The sequence below is a fragment of the Nematolebias whitei genome, chromosome 23, assembly GCF_014905685.2.
Source record: "Nematolebias whitei isolate Nwh7 chromosome 23, NemWhi1, whole genome shotgun sequence".
NCBI lineage: Eukaryota > Metazoa > Chordata > Actinopteri > Cyprinodontiformes > Rivulidae > Nematolebias > Nematolebias whitei.
Window position 1 is genome coordinate 24,609,685 of NC_056520.1, and position 21,729 is coordinate 24,631,413.

The following is a 21,729-nucleotide window of genomic DNA, read 5'->3' on the forward strand; positions in this document are numbered from 1 at the left end:
CTGTTCAGTGTCAGGAGGGCTGTGATCAGTCTTACATCGGGGAAACTAAACAGCCACTGGCCAAAAGGATGGCCCAGCACATAAGATCAACATCATCAGGCCAGGATTCTGCGGTCTACACTCATCTCCAGGGCAGCGGTCACTCTTTCAAGGATGAAGATGTTCACATCCTGGACAGAGAGGAATGATGGTTTGAGAGAGGAGTAAAGGAGGCCATCTTTGTGAAAAGAAATCGTCCATCATTAAACAGGGGTGGAGGCCTCCAGGTTCAACTGTCCCCCTCTTACAATGCTGTGATTGCTAGTATCACTCAGCCCTCTGTGAATAGTAATCAGCCATCAGTGTGCTAATGATCCATTGTTAGGCTGATGGTCCTTCTTGAGCATGTGATCAGCTGGTTTTGGTTGTCAGCAGCAAACTGGTTGAACCACTCTGAGAAGGTGCTATTTAAGAGACTGAGCTGAAAACAGCACCTCAGACTGAGGAAGTCTCTTGGATGAGAGACGAAACGTTTCTATATTTTTTTGCTTTTTTTTTTTTTTTTTTTTTGAATGTCCAGAGGACCAGATTGAACTTTTTTAGTTATAACTTTGTTTCAACAGAGAGGCTCAATACATAAACAGGATCCCAGTGTATTTAGAATTGTTAGCTCTGTTCCTAAATATAATCAACATTTGGAATTTTTGAAACATTAATAAACAAAGAGGTTGTTTATTTAGTTTTGTTTGTCATACACTCAACACATACATATAATTCACTCTTTCATCCCATATCTATATGCAGCTTTTGTTCATTTTCTGGATCCCTGATGTCCAGTATTACTGTTCGCTCCTAATTTGCCTCCCCCCTTTAAATCTCCATCCCACCATCCTCTCTCATCCTCCCCCTGACTTCCCGCCTTGCATCTCTCACTCTCTTTGTCTCCCATTTCTCGCCCTGAAACCCTCAAAAACAAGCTGACACGCGCCACTGAAGGAAAGTTGTTTTGTTTTTCCCCATTTTTCCTCTCTTTCTTCGTATTCTCCTCTCTCATCACCACAATCAAGAGACCCCCCCCCCTCCCCCACATCTCCAGCTTCCAGCACCCTCCTTCCTTTGTTATGAGAGTGTGCGCTCTCGAAGAAGCGAGAGCAGGCAGAGATGGAGGCAGCTGAGGACTGACTCTCTAAAGCATCTACGTCAGAAAAAGACACTCTCCACATCAGACACAAAGGCACCTGGCTTTGGCTTATTGCATCTCCTCCTTCGTTCCAGTTCTTCTCCATCTTGCCACCAAACTCGAGAGTAAACACATCTACGCACAAACAGGAACTGCATCCTGTTTTCAGTCTTTTTCTTGACACCACACCCTTTAGGGATGCTTTTATGAGCTCAAGCTACAGGTAATCGTCTTTGATTGAAAAGACTTGAAGATGAAGAAAATCTGGTCCAAGAAGAGATTTCAGGTGAGTCTGCTCTTTTATGGATAAACAGATTTATGCAGTTTTTAAAAATACATGTTATTTTCTTTAAAATATTGGATTAAAATGTCATACCCTTTACTTGATAATGATGCTTTATTAAACAAATGTTTTGATTAAAAATATGCAATATCATCAAATATTGAATTCAAACATTCTATATCTATCTATTATATCTCTATATATTTGAATATCAGCAGTTTTGCTGAGAATATGCACTAGTAATGAGATTGTTGAATGTGACGGCTGCTGCTGTCTGTCCTTTATGTTTGCTCCTAAATTGAGGACAAATAGCACATAGAAAAAAACATTCACTAAAACTCAAATATATAGCAAACTGAATACATGAAATGGAATCATTTTCTTGAAAACGTCACTGAAAAACGGTACAATTCTCCATATACTTAGTTTCAAATGTTCCCTTCACTCATGTAGCGCACGTGAATCATGGAATATGTATTTTGCTTTGGCAGTCGTGAGAGTTTGGTTAAATAACGAGTAGTTTATTTAACAGAGTTTACAAATTTGGGGCAGAAGAAAAGTGTGTCAGTAGGCTACTCTCCGTGGAGACAAGGGAATCAGGCCAGTGCTTCACAGGAGCAACAAAGTGGGCAAAAAGAACAAGTTTATTTTTGTCCAACACACCAAAGTTCATGCTCAAAAATCAAGATAAAAAAATCCAACAAAGTTCAGGCAGGTCATCTGGATGGTTTCTTTTTTTGTTGTTGAGACATTTCGTCCTTCATCCAAAGGACTTCATCAGTCTGAGGAGCCACAACAAACTCAGTCCCACAAGCAGCACACTCACATAGTGGGCCAACCAGTTTGCTGGTGAAAAGATGGTTTCTGAGGCTCGCCCTCTCCCCCCGTCAACTCCTCTGGGGCAGCCACAACCAGAGTGGTTCAAAACATCAAAGTTCATGCTCAATAATCCAGGTAAAAAAAATCCAACAAAGTCTTATCACCATTGTGATATTGCTATGTGAATTTGGCGTCCCCCGGTGTTGGTCTTGGAGGGTTGACTATCTCAAATTCTCCTGGACATTATGTGAACAAGAAGCTCTGCTCCCCCATCCTCTACCCGCTCCCTTCCCCAAGGACATGGACCTGTGTCAGAGCTCTACCAAGCCGGCTGAAAAACACTGCACCATCACTTATCAGAACTATGGCTGTGTGTGTGTGTGTGTGTAGGGGGGGTGGGGTGGTGGTGGTGATCTGGACAGGGCTCATGGACTACTTCCCCCCCAATTCACCCCCCTCCCCGGGCCCCCCCCCCCCCCCCCCCCCCCCCCCCCAGCGCAGCAACCTAGGCAGATGCGAAGGCGCCGGTGGCTGCGTCACTCCATCGGTCGGCCTGTGCTGGGACCCCCACCCTCACCCACTCCACATGCATATGTCTTTATGTCACCAGTGTGTTGCTTTTTCTTGTGCTGAGGTTTTTTTGTAACCTCACACTGTGTCCTGATTTTTTTTAATACCTCCCCTTTCCTCATGTTTCCATTTTCCTTATCTAAATGAAAAGGGCAGCGCTTCACATGAGGCTGCAGCCTCAGACACCCCCCGTCTACCCATGTTTTCTTTGGCCAGCTGTACTGAAATGTAATTTTGTTGCACTTCTGTGCAATGACAATAAAGGTTGATTCTGATTCTGATAATAATGATAAGATACCATTATCTTATCACCAGTAAACTGGTTGGTCCACTATGGGAGTGTGCTGCTTGTGGGACTGAGTTTGTTGTGGCTCCTCGGACTGAAGTCTTTTGCATGAAGGACGAAACATCTCAACAACAAAAAAGAAGCCGTCCAGATGACCTGACTGAACTTTGTTGGAAGTTTACTTTTGATTTGCCTGTTTTTAAAACTCTACGTAAGTGTCAAACTCTTGAGAGGTGCATTATGTAACATCCAGCTCAGATTTAATTGAATAATATTTTGTTGATTTGGATTTTACCCATTCTCTGTATTTACCAAATCTGAATTTCCATCCAAGGCTGGGTTCTGTTGATAGGATTGCCTCAAGGATGTAACATTGAGAATCGCAACAAAGAGAGAGGCTTCTGGGAGGATTTGTAAAACAGCAATAAACACCAGGCAGCCGTTAATCAAACCACCTGACACAAAAGCATCAAACAACGGGGAGCGCACAGTTAACGCAGTGGGAGATGACTGCGAAATGAGTCATTTTACTTTTGCTACTTTTGCTTTCTATTTGCTGGAAATATGTGAGTCATGCTGAGGAGCTCTCAATGGTTCTGATTGGTGACCGGAAGGCAGTTTTCATGTATACTCTACTGAAATATATCCTGGGGAATATCGTAATTTAATTTAATTTTTTGCATAATCTAAAGTGTAATCTCACTTTTACCAGGGTCTCGTTAGACTGTTAGACTTTATAATACAAGCCAGCCTTTGGTCACAAGATGAGTCGAACTATAGTCACAGAGTGGGCTTTTTTTGCAATTTGATATGGTTCGTTATGAGTTTTTACTCAACACACTGAGATCTGGTGTTAGTTCTATTCATCCACGTTCTTCCACTTGTTCTGAAGTTGGGTCTCGGGAGCAGCAGCGTAAACAGGGAGGTCCAGACATCTCTTTCCCCAGCCACCTCTTCCAGCTCCTCTGAGAGGTCTACCAAGGCATTTTCAGGCAAACAGAGACACATGGGCTCTCCATCATGTCCTGGGTTTTCCCCAGCGTCTCCTCCCCGTCAGACATGCCTGAAACATCTGCCTAGGGAGGTGTCGGGGAGCATCAATACAAGATGCTCAAACCACCTCAACTGGCTCCTCTTGATGTGGAGGAGCAGTGTCTCTACTCCAAGTCTCAGATAAAAATAAATAAACGTCTCACCCTAGCTCTAAGAGATGGTCTAGATGGGGGGGGGTACTTTATTTGTAATACGTACAGTTTGGTGTCTGAGCTGAGCTGCTACAATCTCCGCTCCCCATCTAGAAGTGGCAGAGCAGAGTAGGGGGTGTGCCGTGGGGGATTTGGTAGGTAGGGCACTCGGTTCTTTTGACAGGGCGGTGCGCCATCCTTGAATAATTGTTGGGGGAACACCAGACCACCTGTATCTATGATCTCATTCTTTGGGTCACTAAAGTTTATAACCATAGGTGAGGGTAGGCTTGTAGACCAACTGGTAAACAGAGAGCTTCACCTTTCCATTCAGCTCACTCTCCATTGGACCAGCACAGAGTCCCCAATACAGCAGACATTGTTTTGGCAATGATTGCCACAAAAAAGCAAAATACATGCAATCATATTTTAGCTTGTGCTTGTGTGTACAAACAATTGTTACCTTCTGACAGTTTCATGAAAATCCCCAGAATAGCTTTTGATCCAGAGCTAGTATATATTAAAAGCACTAGCTCCAGAGCTAATAAATTAAATATCACAAGTTGATTAATTTTGATCGCTTTGACCCATATATTGTGCTTAAGGACTAATACAAAATATAACTTTATTGCCGCATGTAATAACTTTTCAGCCTTAAATCCTTGTTTGTCTATATTACAACCAATATATGTCATAGACCCAGAATGCATAGCACTGGTCAAATGGGGGAGTGGTGGCGCAGAGGTTAGAGAAGGTGGGCCTGTGATCGGAAGATCGCCGGTTCACGCCCCGGTACCGACAACATCAAAAAAAAAAAAAAAAAAAAAGTGGGTGGGGTAGGTGAAGCACCCACACCTGCACCCACCCTCATTTGCCCCACTCTGGGCCCATGAGGCAAGGTCCTTAACCCCCATCTGCTCCCTAAACAGGTCTCTCTTGAAAATGAGTTCTCGTGGCTCAATGAGACTACCTGGATAAATAAAGGGTAAATTAAATAAAATATGGCTGATAGTTATTGGGTAAGCTTCATGCCAATAACTTTGACAGTTTTTAAGTAATATTAATATTTTTGTCCAAGCAAATAAACTCAAATTTCTGAATTTAAGGGAAGGTGGAAGGGAAGTCTGAGATTGTCATCATTGTAAGTTCCTATACAATGGCAAAATTAGTTCTCTGCATTTAACCCATCACACATGAGATGCACCCGTGGCAGCACGACGGCTCAGTGGTTAGCACAGTTGCCTCACAGCAAGAAGGTCCTGGGTTCAATCCCTGGTTGGACCTGGGGTCTTTCTGTGTGGAGTTTGCATGTTCTTCTCGTGCTTGTGTGGGTTTTCTCTGGGTACTCCTGTTTCCTCCCACAGAGCAAAAGCATGCATGTTAGGCAGCCTTCAGGCCCAGCCTCCCTTGCAAAAGAGATATGTGATCTCAGTGGGATTTGCCTGGTTAAATAAAGGTTAATAAAATGTACCCAGATGGAGCAGTGGGCAGCTATGTAAGCACCCGGGGAGCAATTACAGATTAGGTATCTTTCTCAGAAACACTACGATATGTGGGAATGGCTGGGAGTCAAAACGCAACTTTCTGGTCCCATGTCGGCTGCCCTACCTCTACCCCATCTTAAGTGAAATACATCAGAGTTTTATGTTGAATAAAATATCCTTTCATTATCACTTAAAAAGGGCAACACACAAAGACAGAAGAATATTTTTTAACCCAGTTTACTTACAAGGACAGACGTTCCCACAGGCTTACACAGATGTTACATTGAAGCCCCATTTGCGAAGATCTGCAACAGGCAGTGTATAGGAAATGTTTTTATACACACTTATCAGCACGATGACCTCGGCCTCTTAGACTCTGAGGCGTCAGGTGCCTGCAGGCTCCTCCTTGAGAGAGAAAAAGAACTCTCTGACCTCACACACACGGTTCAACGTTAATTTAACATTAGCAATGATAAACCTTTCCCTAATTTCCCCTGACATTTTACTTGATCCATAACTAGCAGCAAATGTCGCCATAAAAACTTGTGCTGTAAAATATACATTGGACACGTTTAGTGCAACATTAGTATCGCAAAGGATTGCAGTAAGTTGTAGGCATAGCTTGCCTGCCAGTAATACATTCGACCAACATGACAGACTATACAGAAGACAGATTTAGGTAGAGATGCTAGCGCACATGGAAAATGTTAGGAACGTTGTAAGAACAAAGTAAAAATGTGGGCAAAATATGGCTTTATGGTAAATGGACTGTACTTATATAGCACCTTTCTATCTTATCAAGACTCAAAGTGCTTTATAACACAATTTGTACCCTCATTTTCCCATTCATACAGCACTCTACTAGATCTATACAAAGTGCTTTATCACATTCATACACTGATAGGACACACATCGGAGGCAATGAGGGGTTCATTGTCTTGTCCAGGGACACTTCAGCATGTGACTGCTGGTGGAATAGCACCCTCATCTTTCACATTGTAGGATGACTGCTCTAACCACTTAACCTCTCAGCTAATATTGTTACCAAAAGGTTTTATGATATCATATATGCATGTTTTCCCATGTGCCATAGCTTCCTCACAACTTCAGCTGTGACAAAGATCTAAAGACACTTAATTTTAGGTTTGAACATCTTTATTCTCAACTGTAGTCAAACTATATTAAGTTTGGGACAAGATGTTTTATACATGCAGGCAAAAAAGCAAGGTCTAATTTCGGTTTGCACATCAGGCTTCTGTGTAAAGCTGGATCTTTAGCTGAGACTGCTGTTAGAAAATGTTTTCTTGTGTCTTGTTTCAGAGAACGGGGCATTCCACTTGGACATTTGGCAGACTGGCCCATGGTGTGTTGTCAGTATGAGCTTCACGTCAGTTCTGTTTGCTTCTACTGTATTGTGTTTGTGTTCTTGTGCTAAAAATGTAACTCCTCGGTTTATATTTTAAATGCTAGTTTGTTTGTGCGTTTCTGTTTAGCTGCACACAAGTGGGTTTTGTGATCCACCCCCACAAAGCAGTATTTCTACTGCTGCATCTCTGTATAGATGTTTAAGTGGAAAACACCTCACCTCAGTTCTTTATGGAGTCTTATTTTGCAAAAATTCTCGCTTTTCTTGACTCAAGCCAACGTCCAGAAACCAAATCCTATTTACAACACCACTGAAGTTATAAAAATCCCTTGTAATTAATGTTGCTGAGTCAATTTCCCTCGCTTGGTGTGCAAGCTATTTACGTTGATTTGGTACCACCGTTTGTCGCGCTGGCTTTTTTTTCATTAGCTTCTGGAATGATCTAATAAGGATCTGACTTAATGTGAGGTGCAATGAGGTGCAACCTGTTCTGTGGTTGTCGTCCTCCTCCTCCACAGGCTCTCTAACCAGTAAACGTATCTGTCAGCCGACCGGCGGTTTGGCTGCTGATTGTAGGGTCTAATGGGTACGAAGAGGATTGGTCGTGTGGGTGAGAGGGATGCTGGTTTCCATAGTAACGGTGCTCTCCCGTCTGCCCTCTCTTGCTGCCACTATGGAAGCGAAGTTTTCCGCTCCTGCCGAAAACAAAGCTATGGTAAACCTGCCTGTCTTGATTCGTATATTGCTCTGCCCCAAACATCTGTCCATCCATCCTGTGTTTTTTTTGCCCTTTGTGGTTTCTGTATCCTTTTGTTTTTCTTTTCAATTTCCTTTTTCTTTGATTGTTTTTCCCTATTAAACATGGAACACGCCACACTGAGTTGTCTTGTTTTGCTCTTCATGAAGTTTTGATTGAATCTTCAACCTATTATAGTTTCAGTTGCATGCATTATCTCTACTTGGGCTTAAAAATCAAATTCAAGACTTTTTTTAAATGGGAAATTAGTAGGTACAGTATAATCTGTTGAGAGTTTGTTTTATTATGCGTTGATTTTTCAGAGATCATTCCTCCTGTTTATCTATCAGCCAGGTATTTTTCCAAACCAAGGCTTGTTTAAGGTTATTATGTTTTAATTTCAGTCCATTTGGTTGAATCTAGGAACTCAGAATACGCAGATCGTGGTTTTCTATGTCAATTCCTAGTTCCGATTGTTGTATAATTCTGATTTACTAATTCCAAAATCCAATTTCTTTCAAGAAACTATCATTACAACTTAAAATTATATGGATAAATAGATATTTTTAAACTTTCGGACTGAGAAGTTTTTTTTTTACATTATCCTCCTGGGTCCCTGTGTCCTCAAATGAGGACATTGATTTTTTAAAATTTTTTTAGAGAACTGCTTATCATAGAAAGCTGAAATTTAGGTTTTAGAATTACAAATGGAAATTGGGGCCTTCTGTCCCCAATTTGCAAAGAAAAAAATAAAATGTAAAAATAAACCTACTGTCCTCATATGAGGACATCATTTATTTTCCAAAACTACTTCCTGTACCATGACAGAGTCTAGTTATTTAACTTATTAGGTCCTAGTAACCACATGTACCTTGGAGAAAGAGAAAATGCGCACCAAACAAAAGCTTCAGTCTCTTTTCTATAATGAAATCTTTTTTATGATAAAACGTTGTTTGGTCATTGTAAACCTACAAATATAATCCTGATTGCTAGAATGGTTGAAAATAAATTGCATTCATGTCCTTTATTAACCAGATTATATGTTGTTTATTTGTTTACATACTTTATAAGAGAAAAGTTTACCTGATTACAAGTATGTTTTCTTAAGTCAAACATATTTGTGAGAAAAATTTTAAACTTATTTACTATTTAGTAGGGATGCACGATCTTATCGGCATGGTATCTGTTTTGACCAATATTAACGATAAAGTTAAATATCGGACATTGGCCATTCCATCAAATTAACTCACAGATATAAAAGGCGCTGTATTTATTTATTTTTTTAAAATATACAGTATTTTATATACTTTGTATTTATATAGTGTTACATCATTTTCAACCCCCTATTTGTCATCTGCATTTGGTAGCAGGCTAAATTGACAAAGACCATGCAGAATAATGTAGCATTTTAATTCCACAGCAGAGAAAGCTATGTAGTCCCTGTAAGTAGGTCTAGGGGAAAAAATATCGGTATTGGTATCGGTTATCGGCCAAATAAGTTTTAACATATCGGCATATCAGATATTGGCCAAAAATCCAGTATTGTGTATCCCTATTATTTAGATGTTTAAATCTGGCTTTATAGGTCCTAGTTTCAGGTCAGGGTAAAAAAGCTCACTTTCTGACCAATCATTGCATCAGTACTTTGTTGAAACATCATTTTCACCTTTTGCCTCCGTTTGCCTGTCCCATTATTCACCCTCATTTCTCCCTTTTTGAATTTGCATCAATTATATTAGTTAGTTATTGTGTTTTCATGTTTTTTTTAGACTCTGAGACCACTGAGGATGAGACTACCGAACCTCAGATGGAAACCAAACAAGGGCCTGGGAAGCACCAAGAAAAAGCCGGACGAAAAGGCCCTTCAGGTATTTGCAGATAACAGTTGACATTTTTTCAGCTTTTTGTTTGTTTGTTTGTTTAAATTCCTAAACTTTTATGGCTGCAAGCTGGCACTATTTGCGAAAGATGTTCCAGAGTGCAGCCCTGGCAAATTCAAAACATTTATTATAGTGTCCAGGCTGATTTAATGCAGCACCAGTGTCGCTGCCAAAAACACACTTGTACAAAATGATGTTTGGATGCAGATTGATAGATTTAATGGAGGCTGTTTTCTGCTTGGCCCACGATGCTTGTCAGATGGAATCCAATACTGGAGACTGTAGTAATCCCTCAGGGTGTGAGGCAGCAAGGTGACACACTGCCCTAGTTTTCAGCAGGAACTGGTGTGTGCAGCTCCACTGGGAAGGTACAACTAGAAGAATCGAGACTTTATCTGCTGTATAATTTAGGGTTAAACAACAAGACTCTAAAAGCCATGACATGAACAGAAGAATTAATGATTTTAATGAGAATTTTATTTTTAGAGCTCTAATTTAAAATAAAAAACTGTTGTTGTCTCATGTTGGATTGACGGGTCAACTTCTCAATAAAAAATTCTCAATTTCTCAATGTCAACTTCTTCAGCTAATACAAAAACACCTATGGTTCTTATTTTTGGACTAAATCTATTTTTCAGGCAGCATGGTGGCACAATTGGTAGAGCCACTGCTTCTCAGCAAGAAAGTGGCATGATCGAATCCTGACTGGGAACCTGTCTGGGTAGAGTTTGCATGTTGTCTCAATGCATGCATGGGTTTTTACCGGTCACCTCACAGCGACCCAAAACATACATGTCAGGCTAATTGATAACTCTAACTAGTGCTCTCCACGTGTGATATTTTTAGAACTTGTGACTACGACTGTGCAACACTCATTTTAAGACAAACCCTCATAGCAGACCATGTGTTGTTCAATGGCAGCACATTTTTTTAGCCAGGTTAGCACTTGAAGAAAATTGGTAAATGACATCGAATTATACCAGGAGGGCCACAAAACATTGTGAGTATTGTGCCTGTAACAGTGACTCAAGGTACAGCAATCTTCCTCACATGGAAGGGGTATTTATCGTCACGTTCCCAAGCTGAAGACAAGACGATCTCAGAGAAGTCTGGATTAGAGCAATGGGACGGGCTGGATTTGGCTGGGTGCAGACATCTGTATCACCATCTGTTTCCTAAAAGGATGCAAAAACAGTTGCTCAAGCGGTAAATGCACAAAAAACTATGCACACACTACAAGTGAAAAGACAAAGATAACAAAATCCCCACTTTTTCATCAATTCCACCTGCTTTCCAGTCTGTCAAAGACCTCATCACTGTAGCCAGCATTTCAACTGAACATTGTGTATTTACTGAAGTCAGACGTGTCCAACTTGGTGCTGGGAACATCTTTTTCTGTTGAGGTTATATGATTGAACCTCTGCGTTGAAGCCATGTTGAGCATTCTTACTATGATGATCCTGCCCACATAAATGACTAAGGTGCAGAGCTAGGGAAGATCTGGGCTAAGATGGCCCATCAATGCAAAAACGCCATCAGAACGTGAATGGTTGTTTGTCTCTATGGCCCCTTTGCCACTGATAAGTACAACTCCAGTCGGCTCTTGTCTTTTCAGTTCTTCTCAGGTGTAGGTGAGTTGCTACTGTAACTTGTTTCCACACTCTGTGGGTGGTATCGTAACTGTTCTTTTTGTGTTCATTCCACTTCGTCCGCTGCAGTCCTTAACCGTCCTACTGTATAATTAGACTTCAATTTCCTTTAGATATCTTGGCACTGCTTATAAGTCCAGGAGTAGCCATGCTGCGCAATCATCTCCGATATCTCTATAAATGTGCTCATTTTTTTGGGGCGCCATCCGTCAACACGATCAGCGAGGAAATGGAGATTTAGATGTAGTTTCTAGTATTGCTGAGTGGGTTATTCAGTGACATAGCTCCGCTGACTAATCAACGGCTGCTGTCTTCTAGTGTCAAAAGTGTCACCTTGGAGCAGTCCACTTGGAACCATGAACAAGGTGGTCCCATAAATCAGGCTGATCAAATCAAATCAGGGGTGGGTACTGGCAGTGGACAGGCCCTTAATGTGTCCCTGTGATGGACTTGCAACCTGTTCTTGGCAGTATGAAGTTGCGCTTACTGTCACTGGGATGTGGTCATGTGACTGTGTGTCTGCACTTGTGTTTGACTGTTGGTAAAATAGCTAATCTACTAGGGGAAGCTGAAAGAACTTCATAGAAAGTTACCAATGGATATAGATCTACAAATGGTTTTTGGAGCCAAGAAAACTGAATTTAGGAAATGCAAAACTGGCTCAGCGTTTGAAGCTTAGTGGTGATATTTTTTTTTACCTTGATGTGTCCTCTTTGTGTACAATTGATGTGTTTACTTTCTTATGATGAGCTGATTCAGAATCAATTCTCTCAGTCAGTCAAGCAGTCTGTTTTACATCCTCAACTCTGCTGCTTGTTCAGGATTCCTTCTGTTAACGTAAAAGGCTGACAGCTTTTTTTTTTCTTTTTGCTGCTAAAGCACATTTGTCTCTGTCACTTATCACTAAAACATCAATCATTACCTGATTTGCAATGGAAGTAATTTAGGTAGTGCTGGCTGTAAATTTGCTATGAGTTTTATTTTTGGTTTTAAAGGGATCTCCGACTACTTGCATATGTTAGCACTAATATGTTGTTATTTCGCTATTCTACTAAAATATGTTGTTTGTGACACGTGAAAACTCGTAATTACTTAAAACATTATTTATATTTATTACATTTTTCATTTAAGGACGTCATCTTTATTTCACCAGTGTAATGCATTCTGGGACGATGACGTACATCAGTTGTAGACTAGAGGAAAATAAAACACAAACAGTCAAAGCTAAAAAGTCATAACGTGACATTAAAGTTATATTTTGTATTAGTACCCAACGTTTCCCCTAGTTTCCTTATCTTGGCAAGGTGCTCAGATCTTCCATGATTTTTGTAGACAGTGGGGTGGAAAGTGGGGGTAGAGAGACCAGTGTTGCGCACTGTTTGTACCGACATATTTAGATTGGGGGGGTTGAGTGGAGATGAAGCGCTACCTCCATAGACATAACTATTTAGCTAGCACGTCTGTATTGTGCGTCACTAGCTTAGCACTTATCAACATGGGGTGGGGGGTCAGTAGACAGGGCACTCAGTTCTGGTGACAGGGTGGGGCACCTTACTTGTATAATGGTTGGGGAAGCACTGGTACCCAAGCACTTACGGGGTGCAACAATCAAACATAATCAACTTTTGATGTTTAATTTATTAGCTCTGAAGCTAATACTATTAGCCTTGGAGCTAATGCCATATATATTATCTCTTGATTAAATGCTATTAGCTCTGGGGCTAACATTATAGATAGTAACTCTAGAGCTAACACAAAAGCTGAGTCATTTCTTCATTATCCTTTCTGTTAATACACTCCAGTTCAAATTATTCAAGGACAGAACAAAATTAACATTCAAGCTAAATGGAGCTTGCACCAAATCAACCTGTCATTTACGCAGAATGCATTGTAGCGTGAATAAAATTGTAACGTTGTTGTGTCATTAATGTTTAAAAATTTATAAAAACTAAACAGCCCACAGTATTTTTACTGTCTTGTTTTTTCGTTCGTACTCATCTGCCCAGAGAGACTCATGTCCGTGTTGTTGTTCGGTGTATAGTTTTTGCACTATTAAGTGTTTAGCATATTTCTTAGTTGAGCGTATTTCATAGTTTAGTGTATTTTTAGTTTAGTTTATGTTTAGTTTAGTGTATTTTTAGTTTAGTGTATTTTTTAGTTTGTATCTTAGAGCTTATTACTGTTTTTCTTTTACCATTTATACTTTTGTTGGATGGAACTGGGAACCTGTATAAACAATTTCGTTCCACCACATGTACCGCATGAGATGTGAATGACAATAAAGAAAACCTTGACCTTGACCCTGTTTTTATAGCTGAAGTAATTATTTATCAAATAAGGTCTAATGTTCCACCTAGTTGGAGATCCCTTTAAGATGTCAGTAGATCATCTATCTGTGTGTTTCAGGAATTCTTGATGTTAAAGCCTGAAACTGGTCTCTGTCTCTGCAGGCGAGGGAGGGAGGATGATGGACTACAACCCAGACGCTGCAAATCGCAGGGCCACTCTCCCCGGCACCTATGACCCGGTGGTGGAACGAGAGCTCCGTGCTCTGGGTTCTCGTCCTCCGGGGTCACATTTGGACCCAGCCAGGCAAGCCTTCAGCGGGGGTCCCGCTGAGGGGGCACCCCCTGTTCGTCACCTCGGCGTGGAACCCCTCATCCGGGCATCTCATGCTAACCTGGCCCGGCCCGTGCAAGGGTCAGAGGAAAGTGTTTCTGTCGGCAGTGACTACTATGGGAGCATGTTCAGCCTCTACAGAGGGAGAACATTTTCGATGCCCTTATAGCACATGGTGGTTTTAATTTTTTTATTTCTACAAAGAAAAAAAAACATAAGACTGGCCACGAATTCCCTCTAGTTGCAAAGAAAACTGGCATACATTGCACATTACATCCATTATGGACCCAAATGTCAAAAACATTCTTCCATTTATTCATATGTTCAACTTTTTGAGCTATTCTTTCTCCATTTTATGCTTTGATCACACTTTCCTTTGACTCGCCTGATTGCTGAGGGCTTTGATTTTGGTCTAACAATACTTATATCAGGATTGTAAATATTTATAAGAGTCATTAGGGAGGATAATTTGTGCTTGTTTAATAAGTATTAGCACTTCTTAAACCTTTGATGCTGTTCACCCTTTGCACGTTTCCCGCCCACGTTTTACTCAATGCTACGTCTTTAGCAGTTTTTTGTGGCATGCTTCGACTTATCACTTATTACCACTTATCGGCATGAACTTTTTCACAAATTTACAATCATGTAAACCACAGGTTCTTTTGAGGCATGGCATTTTAGTATTTCAAGTCAAGTGGAAACATTCTGACCAACTTTGTTTTAAATTGATGTTTGAGCTTTCTTGGTTTAAGTTTTTAGACTGAGTTCTTTACAGAATTGCACATGTCATGTCATGTTTTGTTGCAAGCACAGAACTTTTTAAAATAGGAAATCATTAGCTGGAACACACAAATGGACACTCTTCTGCATCTTCTCCTCCAAAGCCTTGCTGATGTGCTTGATCTCTAATGTCACCATGTCCCCCTCGATCCTCGTTCCTCCAGGACTCAAACTGCTCCTGAGTCACGGGATATCTACTCCAGTGCCCCGACGCCATCTCCCCAATCGCCTTTTAGCACAGACAAAAACAGCATCAGTGCTCCAAAACAAGAGCCCGATGACGCCAAATTGTTGGACCTTCAAGCTCCTAAGCCTGTCCAGGCATCCCGTGTTGACGATGTCATCAAGACACCCAAACTAGCCCGTGCAGGATCCAAGATATTTGACAAGGTCCGGGCTTTTGAGGAGCGAAGGAGGAGTGTGGATCTTCCAGCTTCCAATAACTCTGATGATGGTGTAAAGAAGACTAGAGGCCCAAGAAAGGAGGAGGGACAGATCCAGCAGAGGAGAGCTGCATTCCAGCATCGAGCGTCCTCATTGGAGGACAAAACGAGCTACTCCCAGAAGGTTCAGGGCTACCAGAACAAGTTTACAGAAGAGCTCCAGAGGATTAAGAAACTTGTGGGGAAGTCGAGCCTAAAGAAAGCGTTTTCCACTGAGCAGCTGTGTCAGAAAGACAGGCCTATCGCTGGGAAGGTAGAGCCCATTCCTCAGCGGGTGATTCAAAGGCTGGAGGCAAGGGAACGAGCCCTGGAGGAGGGAGACGCTGGGGGGAGAGGAGGAGACGGCAAAGTGCAGACTTTACTACAGGCGCAAAGCAGAAGTTCAGAGGATCGTAGAAACAGGTCTGAACAGGAGAATATGACACAGACAGTGGATGGCTCATCGTGGGGAAGCATAGGAAAGAGCTCTGTTACCATGGAAACGGCACCGGTTCACCAGTTACCAGGACAACCACTTCCAACAGCCATAAGGAAAAGCCCAATAAGGTTTGAGGGAGAATGTCTTTATTGATATAAGTGTCTAAAATTATACAGGAAATTGTTTTTTAAATATGTGATCTCCGACTGCATGTTGGCCTTGATATTATTAATCTATTCAACTGAAAGTTGCTGTTTGTGACATAAAACTCCTAATTACTTTAAAAAAAATTACAAATATTTATTACATCTTTCACCTAAAGACAACGCCATATTTTACTGGTGCAATGCATTCTGGGTCATTGACGTACATCGGTTGTAGAGGAGACCATAACACAAGGAGTCAAAGTTGAACAGTTATAACATGTGACACTAAAGTAACATTTTGTATTAATACTTGTGCACAACATATGGGTTGGAATCAGTGCTTAATTCGAGCTGGATCCTGCCAGAACAGGATCTGGGAACTCTTTTATTTTGACAGGGTGTGTTTCAAAAACTGTTTGCTTGGATCTGGTAACTCTCAGGCTTAATAGTAATAAAGTTATGAACAAATATGACTGCCTCGAATGAATAAAACTTATATTGAATATGTAAACTGAAAATAATCATATAAACACTAATTTTAAATACAACAGCCACTTACGACTTCTTAATATCACATACGAGCTGACTCTTCAAGTAGTATTTCCGCTTCTATCCTTAAAAAAGTCCACCCCTAAATGAGTGGTGGGGGGGAGTGCTGAGCTAACGAGGCAGTTGTTCGCAGGCAGGAGCCCACAGGCAGCCGCCATGAACAGATGGAAGAGGCGCCTGGAGGTTTTACATGTTGAGTCGGACAACAACGAGCAAGGACAGTGTCGGGCTCTGAACCATCAAGTAACCTTCAAATATGCTTGACAGAAGCAGTTTACAAATGTAGGTAAACGTAGATGTTTAACAACCCGTTAAAATACACCAAAATGCAAGAAATTGGGGGAGTGGTGGCACAGAGGTTAAAAGATGGGCTTGTGATCGGAATGTCACAGGTTCACCTCCCGGTACCGTCAACATCAAAAATGTGGGTGGAAAAGATGAAATGCCCACACCTGCCTCCACCCTCATTCACCCCACTCTGGGCCCCTGAGCAAGGCACTTAACCTCCACCATCTGCTCCCTAAACAGGTCTCTCTTGAAAATGAGTTATTGTGGCTCAATGAGACTACCTGGATAAATAAAGGTAAATGAAAAAAAAAATCACATCTACTATATTCTGAATTTTCTGGGGAGGACCCCAACCCCCCCGCGCGCTGACCCACCCGCTATTTGCATTCTAGCATCAGTCGGTTTACAAATTAAGCCCTGGTTGAAATGATCCGCTGTGATCAATTTATGATGTTTATTAGCCCTGGAGCTAATGTATTAGCTCTGTGACTAATGCTATCATTATAAATTAGCTTTGGATTGAATGCTGTTAGCTTTGGCACTAATGCTATTAGCTCCTGAGCTAAAATCGTATATATTAGTTCTAAAGTTAAATTTGAAGTTCAAATTCAAGGACTGAATGTCTGATGACCAAAATTAACATTCAAGCTGAATGGAGCTAGCCGGAGCAAACTGTCTGCATCATTTACCCAGAATTCATTGCAATGTAAATATGATCGTGACACTGGTGAATTATAAAACAGGCTCCACTCTTTTTTGGTTCAATTTTTATAGCAGAGGTAATTGTTTTTCAAATAAGGTCTACTGTTCAAACAAGTCGGAGATCCTTTTAATAAAACTTAAGTATAAAATTTACAAATTCTTTCAGTATTATCCAAGATACTGTATGTTTCTTTTTTATGCATGCAGCAAAACATTTGAGAAACAAAGAAACAAAAAATATTTTTGATTCTCCTTCAGAAAACTGGGAGCAGATTCAAAAAGAGACACTAAGGTGGACGATAAATCTGATCACAGATCAGCCAGCCCATTTGGGAAGAGAACATCTCCAATAACTTTGAGGGAACCAGGGTTCCTGTGTGCACACAAACCCACCCACCTGACCCCGTTGCCTGCTCCTTCACTCAGCCCCATGTCTAAGAAGAGGAGGGCGAAGGCGGTGCAAAAATCTCCAGCCTTGAAAGTGAATGCCAAAGACGAGCCTGTGGATCAGGAGCACATGAAGAGTAGTGCTCGTAAAAGCAAGAAAGGCCATTCAGCACATGTCATGTCTCCAAAGGAAGGTAGGTGTTTGTTTGTGAGTACTAATCACATGTCGATTTGTAAAAAATACATCCGTCAACCCCTGACAAACAGGATGCATTACAGAGCTGAAGTAACATACAGAACATTACAATCTTCAGACTGAGTAAAACAAAAATCTTTTTTTTTGTTTGTTTTTTTAGACAGTGGTTTCTCAAAAAAAAAAATTATGGTGGCCATGTGAAAGTCCTGGGGTGGCACACCAAAATCAAAAGCCAGAACCGAATTTCAGATTTGTTCTGTTGTCATATTTAGCTCATTTGACAATTATATCTATAGGATAGATAGATAATAACCTTCTGATATGCATACATTTACTTTAGTTTTATTATTTTATTCGCAGTTGATATTATTAATTGAGAAAAGCACCATCAATGTCAACTTCTTGAAGCTTGTCCTCTGTTAAATTTTAATTCATATATAAAGAAAATTCAGAAAACCTATTGAGACCCTACTTCCTGATGTTGAGAACATTGGTTTTACTGTACACCTCTTGTCCTTATTCAGTGGGACAGGATTATATTTTATTTTTCATTTTCACCAATGTGATCTGTAGTGAGAATAGGGAGCAGGTGGAAAGGTATGCTCTGGAGAAAAGAGGAATGAAAGTCAGTAGGAAGCCAATGAAAGAAGAAAATTTAAAATAAAATCACAATTATATGAAGGTTGTCTTGTTACCAGGCTGTTCTTTTGATGACTGGTCTGCTGACGAGGAGCCCACAGAGGGTCCCAGGTTTGAGAAGCCCCTCCAGGACATTACGGCGTCATGTGGCCTTCAGGTCACGCTAACATGCGTCATCACTGGTAGACCGGCACCTACAGGTAACAAAAACAACAAAACTTAATGATCTTACTCTGCTTGCTGTTCAGTTTTATTTAAAGGGACACCCGACTAGTTGGAACAATAAACCTTATTTGAAAAACAATTACTGTAGCTATGAAAACAAGACCATAAAATTACTGTAGCTTCTTACCCACAAACTGCTGTATTCAGTCCCATCTGCTCACAACAGACTCATGTTCAGGCTGCTGTTTAATACATCGTATTATATTACATTATTATTGTTTAACATATATCTTAGATCCTTGTATAGTGTTTCTTTTTTATACTTTATATTTTTGCTATTTTTGGATGCAACTGGGACCTTGAGTACACAATTTCGTTCCACCTCATGTACCACATGTGATGCTAATGACAATAAAGTCACCTTGAGTGCTTAAACCTTGAAAAACAAGACTGTAAAAATACTGTAGGCTGTTTAGTTTTTATAATTCTTTAAAAGTTGTTGACACATGGACATTGCCATTTGATTTACTCTGCAATGCATTCTGGGTGAATGACATAGACAGGTTGTCGGTGCTAGCTCCATTCAGCTAGAATGTTAATTTTGGACATTATATGACACTCAGCCCTCTAATTTGAAGCAGAGAGTGATGACAGAGATGAGAATGAAGAAATAACTCTGCTTTAGCATTAGCGCCTGAACTAAAAGTATTAGCCCCAGAGCTAACATGTATAGCACTAGCTTAAGAGCTAATATATAAGATGTTAGCTACAGTGCTAATAAATTAAACATCACAAGTTGATCAAGTTCGATTTCTCGACTCATATATTGTACATAAGGACTAATACAAAATATAACTTTATTGTCACATTTTAAATTTTTAGCCTTGTCTCCATATAACCGATGTTCGTCATTGACCCAGAATGCATTGCGCCGGTAAAATAATAATGGTGACATACTTAGGTGGAAATATTAATAAATATATACAGTCTTTAAGTAATTAGGAGTTTTCGCATGTCACACAGCAACTTTTACTATAATAGAGAAATATCTACAAATTAAGGCCAATATGCGCACGTAGTCGGAGAACTCTTTAAACAGCACAAGTTTCAAACTGCATTTAAGAAGTATAGAGAAAAGAGATAACTCAAATCAGAAAATACAGCAAAAATATGAATATTCATTGAAATCTGGGTGTAAAATCTGTAAAACAAAGAGTGTCTTTCATCGCACGGCCTTTAAAGAGCATGGTTCTGTACGAGCTCCTGCGTGGGAGTGTAAATGTGCTGCTTCTGCCTTCGCAGTGACATGGAGGAAGAATAATGTGGAGCTGCGGAGCGACGCCTTCTACGTTGTTAAGTCTGAGGGAGAGGAGCACAGCCTGGTGATAAATGAGATGAGGCCCCACAACGCTGGGTTGTACTGCGTTACAGCTGTCAACACGGTGGGCAGTGCCACATGCAGCGCCACCCTCTACGTCCAATCAGGTGAGAGGGCCATGAAGAGAGCGACGTAGCAAACTTTTTAGTTGCTCATTACAAACCATGAAATTAAACATAGAAATGTATTTGGACTTTATACTGAATGGCACAGTTTACTCTCGTAGTTTTCCAGATATATTGATGTGCAGTTCTGAAATGCAGGTACACACAACGTAAACAAAGCTTAAATCATGTGAGTGTGATGGTTTGCTGTTATGGATGTATAATAATTTAACATTTTGTATCAATCCAATACCAAGTAAACAGGATGGGTATTACGGTATCGGTTCAAAACATTAACCTAAAACAGCCGCCTTTACAATTTACCATAAGAGAGAGCATTGTGTTGGTATTTTTCGCATTTGAACCAATATGAAATCACATTTTTGCTTGACACTATTAATTAGCCATTAATTGGGTTAATTGGGTTGCCTCATAAGGCAGCCACCTATTATTATTCACTTGACAAGGGTTTCTTTTTTTTTTTTTTTTTTTTTTTTTTTAATAGGATAGAAAGAAAGAAAAGACAAAGTAAGACTCCAAAATATAAGAAATATATACAAATAGAGCACACGTCAAAACACCCGGCCACTGTCTGTTCGCCTGCAAAGAACATGACAAAACACAGCAACAAAATACATATGTATAAAGAACTTAAAATATTCATGGCTTTGCAGTAAGTTTCCATAAATATATATACCCATACCTACACCTATATACATACATACATACATACACATGAATATACACTCACATACATATCTATATATCTACATATAAAGCCTACATAAGCATCCCTGCTTCTATTTGTGTGTGGTTGTGAGCAAGCATAAGTGTATAAGGCTTCTCTAATAGAACATTTATTAGTAACTGTGAAGCAGCAGAGACCCGACCCCCAAGACCAGAGGCAGACGAAAAAGGGGGGACCAGAGCCCAAGACCCCAGGAGGGACCCCGACCGCGGAGCCCCCAGAGCCACCCACACAGGACGAACCACTCACCCACCCCCCAGAACGGACCACAGGGGAGAACCGGAAGATCCCCACCAGCAACCACATACAGTGACCCCCCAGGGCCAACAGCGACAAACTCATAGGCCCCCGTCGGCACCTGCCGCACCGATGTAGGTCCAGGTCCAGGCACCGAGGCCCGGGCACCGAGGACTCACACCACCCAGGCCAAGGCCTGACAGGGCCAGAGGACCCGAGCCCCACCAGGCAGACACCAGGCCGAGCCGACACACGCCCAAGCGCCCAGCCCCCGATACCAAGGGCCCCAAGCGCGCCGGCAGGCAAGGGCACACCCCACCAGGGGGCCGCGCGATAGGGGCGCGATGCCAAGCACCCCCAGTTGTATCAAAGAGGGGGCAGTCCGAGTCTTGGCCTAACAAATACCCATTCATACACAGACACAATCACACTATCCCAACCTCAATCTCACATTCATTCACTCAAAGACATACAATAACGATACATTTCATTCTTATTCCCGATACACACTCTA

The 21,729-nt window shown here is 41.0% G+C and overlaps 1 protein-coding gene across 1 annotated transcript in view; it reads left to right on the forward strand.

Annotated features, from left to right (window-relative positions):
- Nucleotides 1-1,121: 1,121 nt before the first annotated feature.
- The window catches only part of LOC119429104 (striated muscle preferentially expressed protein kinase), a 41,336-nt gene continuing 20,728 nt past the window's right edge, over nt 1,122-21,729 (forward strand). Inside the window, exons 1-9 of the mRNA XM_037696822.1 lie at nt 1,122-1,445; nt 7,106-7,148; nt 7,837-7,866; nt 9,657-9,755; nt 13,867-14,008; nt 14,980-15,804; nt 17,620-17,942; nt 18,643-18,783; nt 20,051-20,233. Coding sequence (XP_037552750.1) covers nt 1,413-1,445; nt 7,106-7,148; nt 7,837-7,866; nt 9,657-9,755; nt 13,867-14,008; nt 14,980-15,804; nt 17,620-17,942; nt 18,643-18,783; nt 20,051-20,233 — 1,819 coding nt within the window. The 5' untranslated portion in view covers nt 1,122-1,412. The remainder of the gene's footprint in view (nt 1,446-7,105; nt 7,149-7,836; nt 7,867-9,656; nt 9,756-13,866; nt 14,009-14,979; nt 15,805-17,619; nt 17,943-18,642; nt 18,784-20,050; nt 20,234-21,729) is intronic.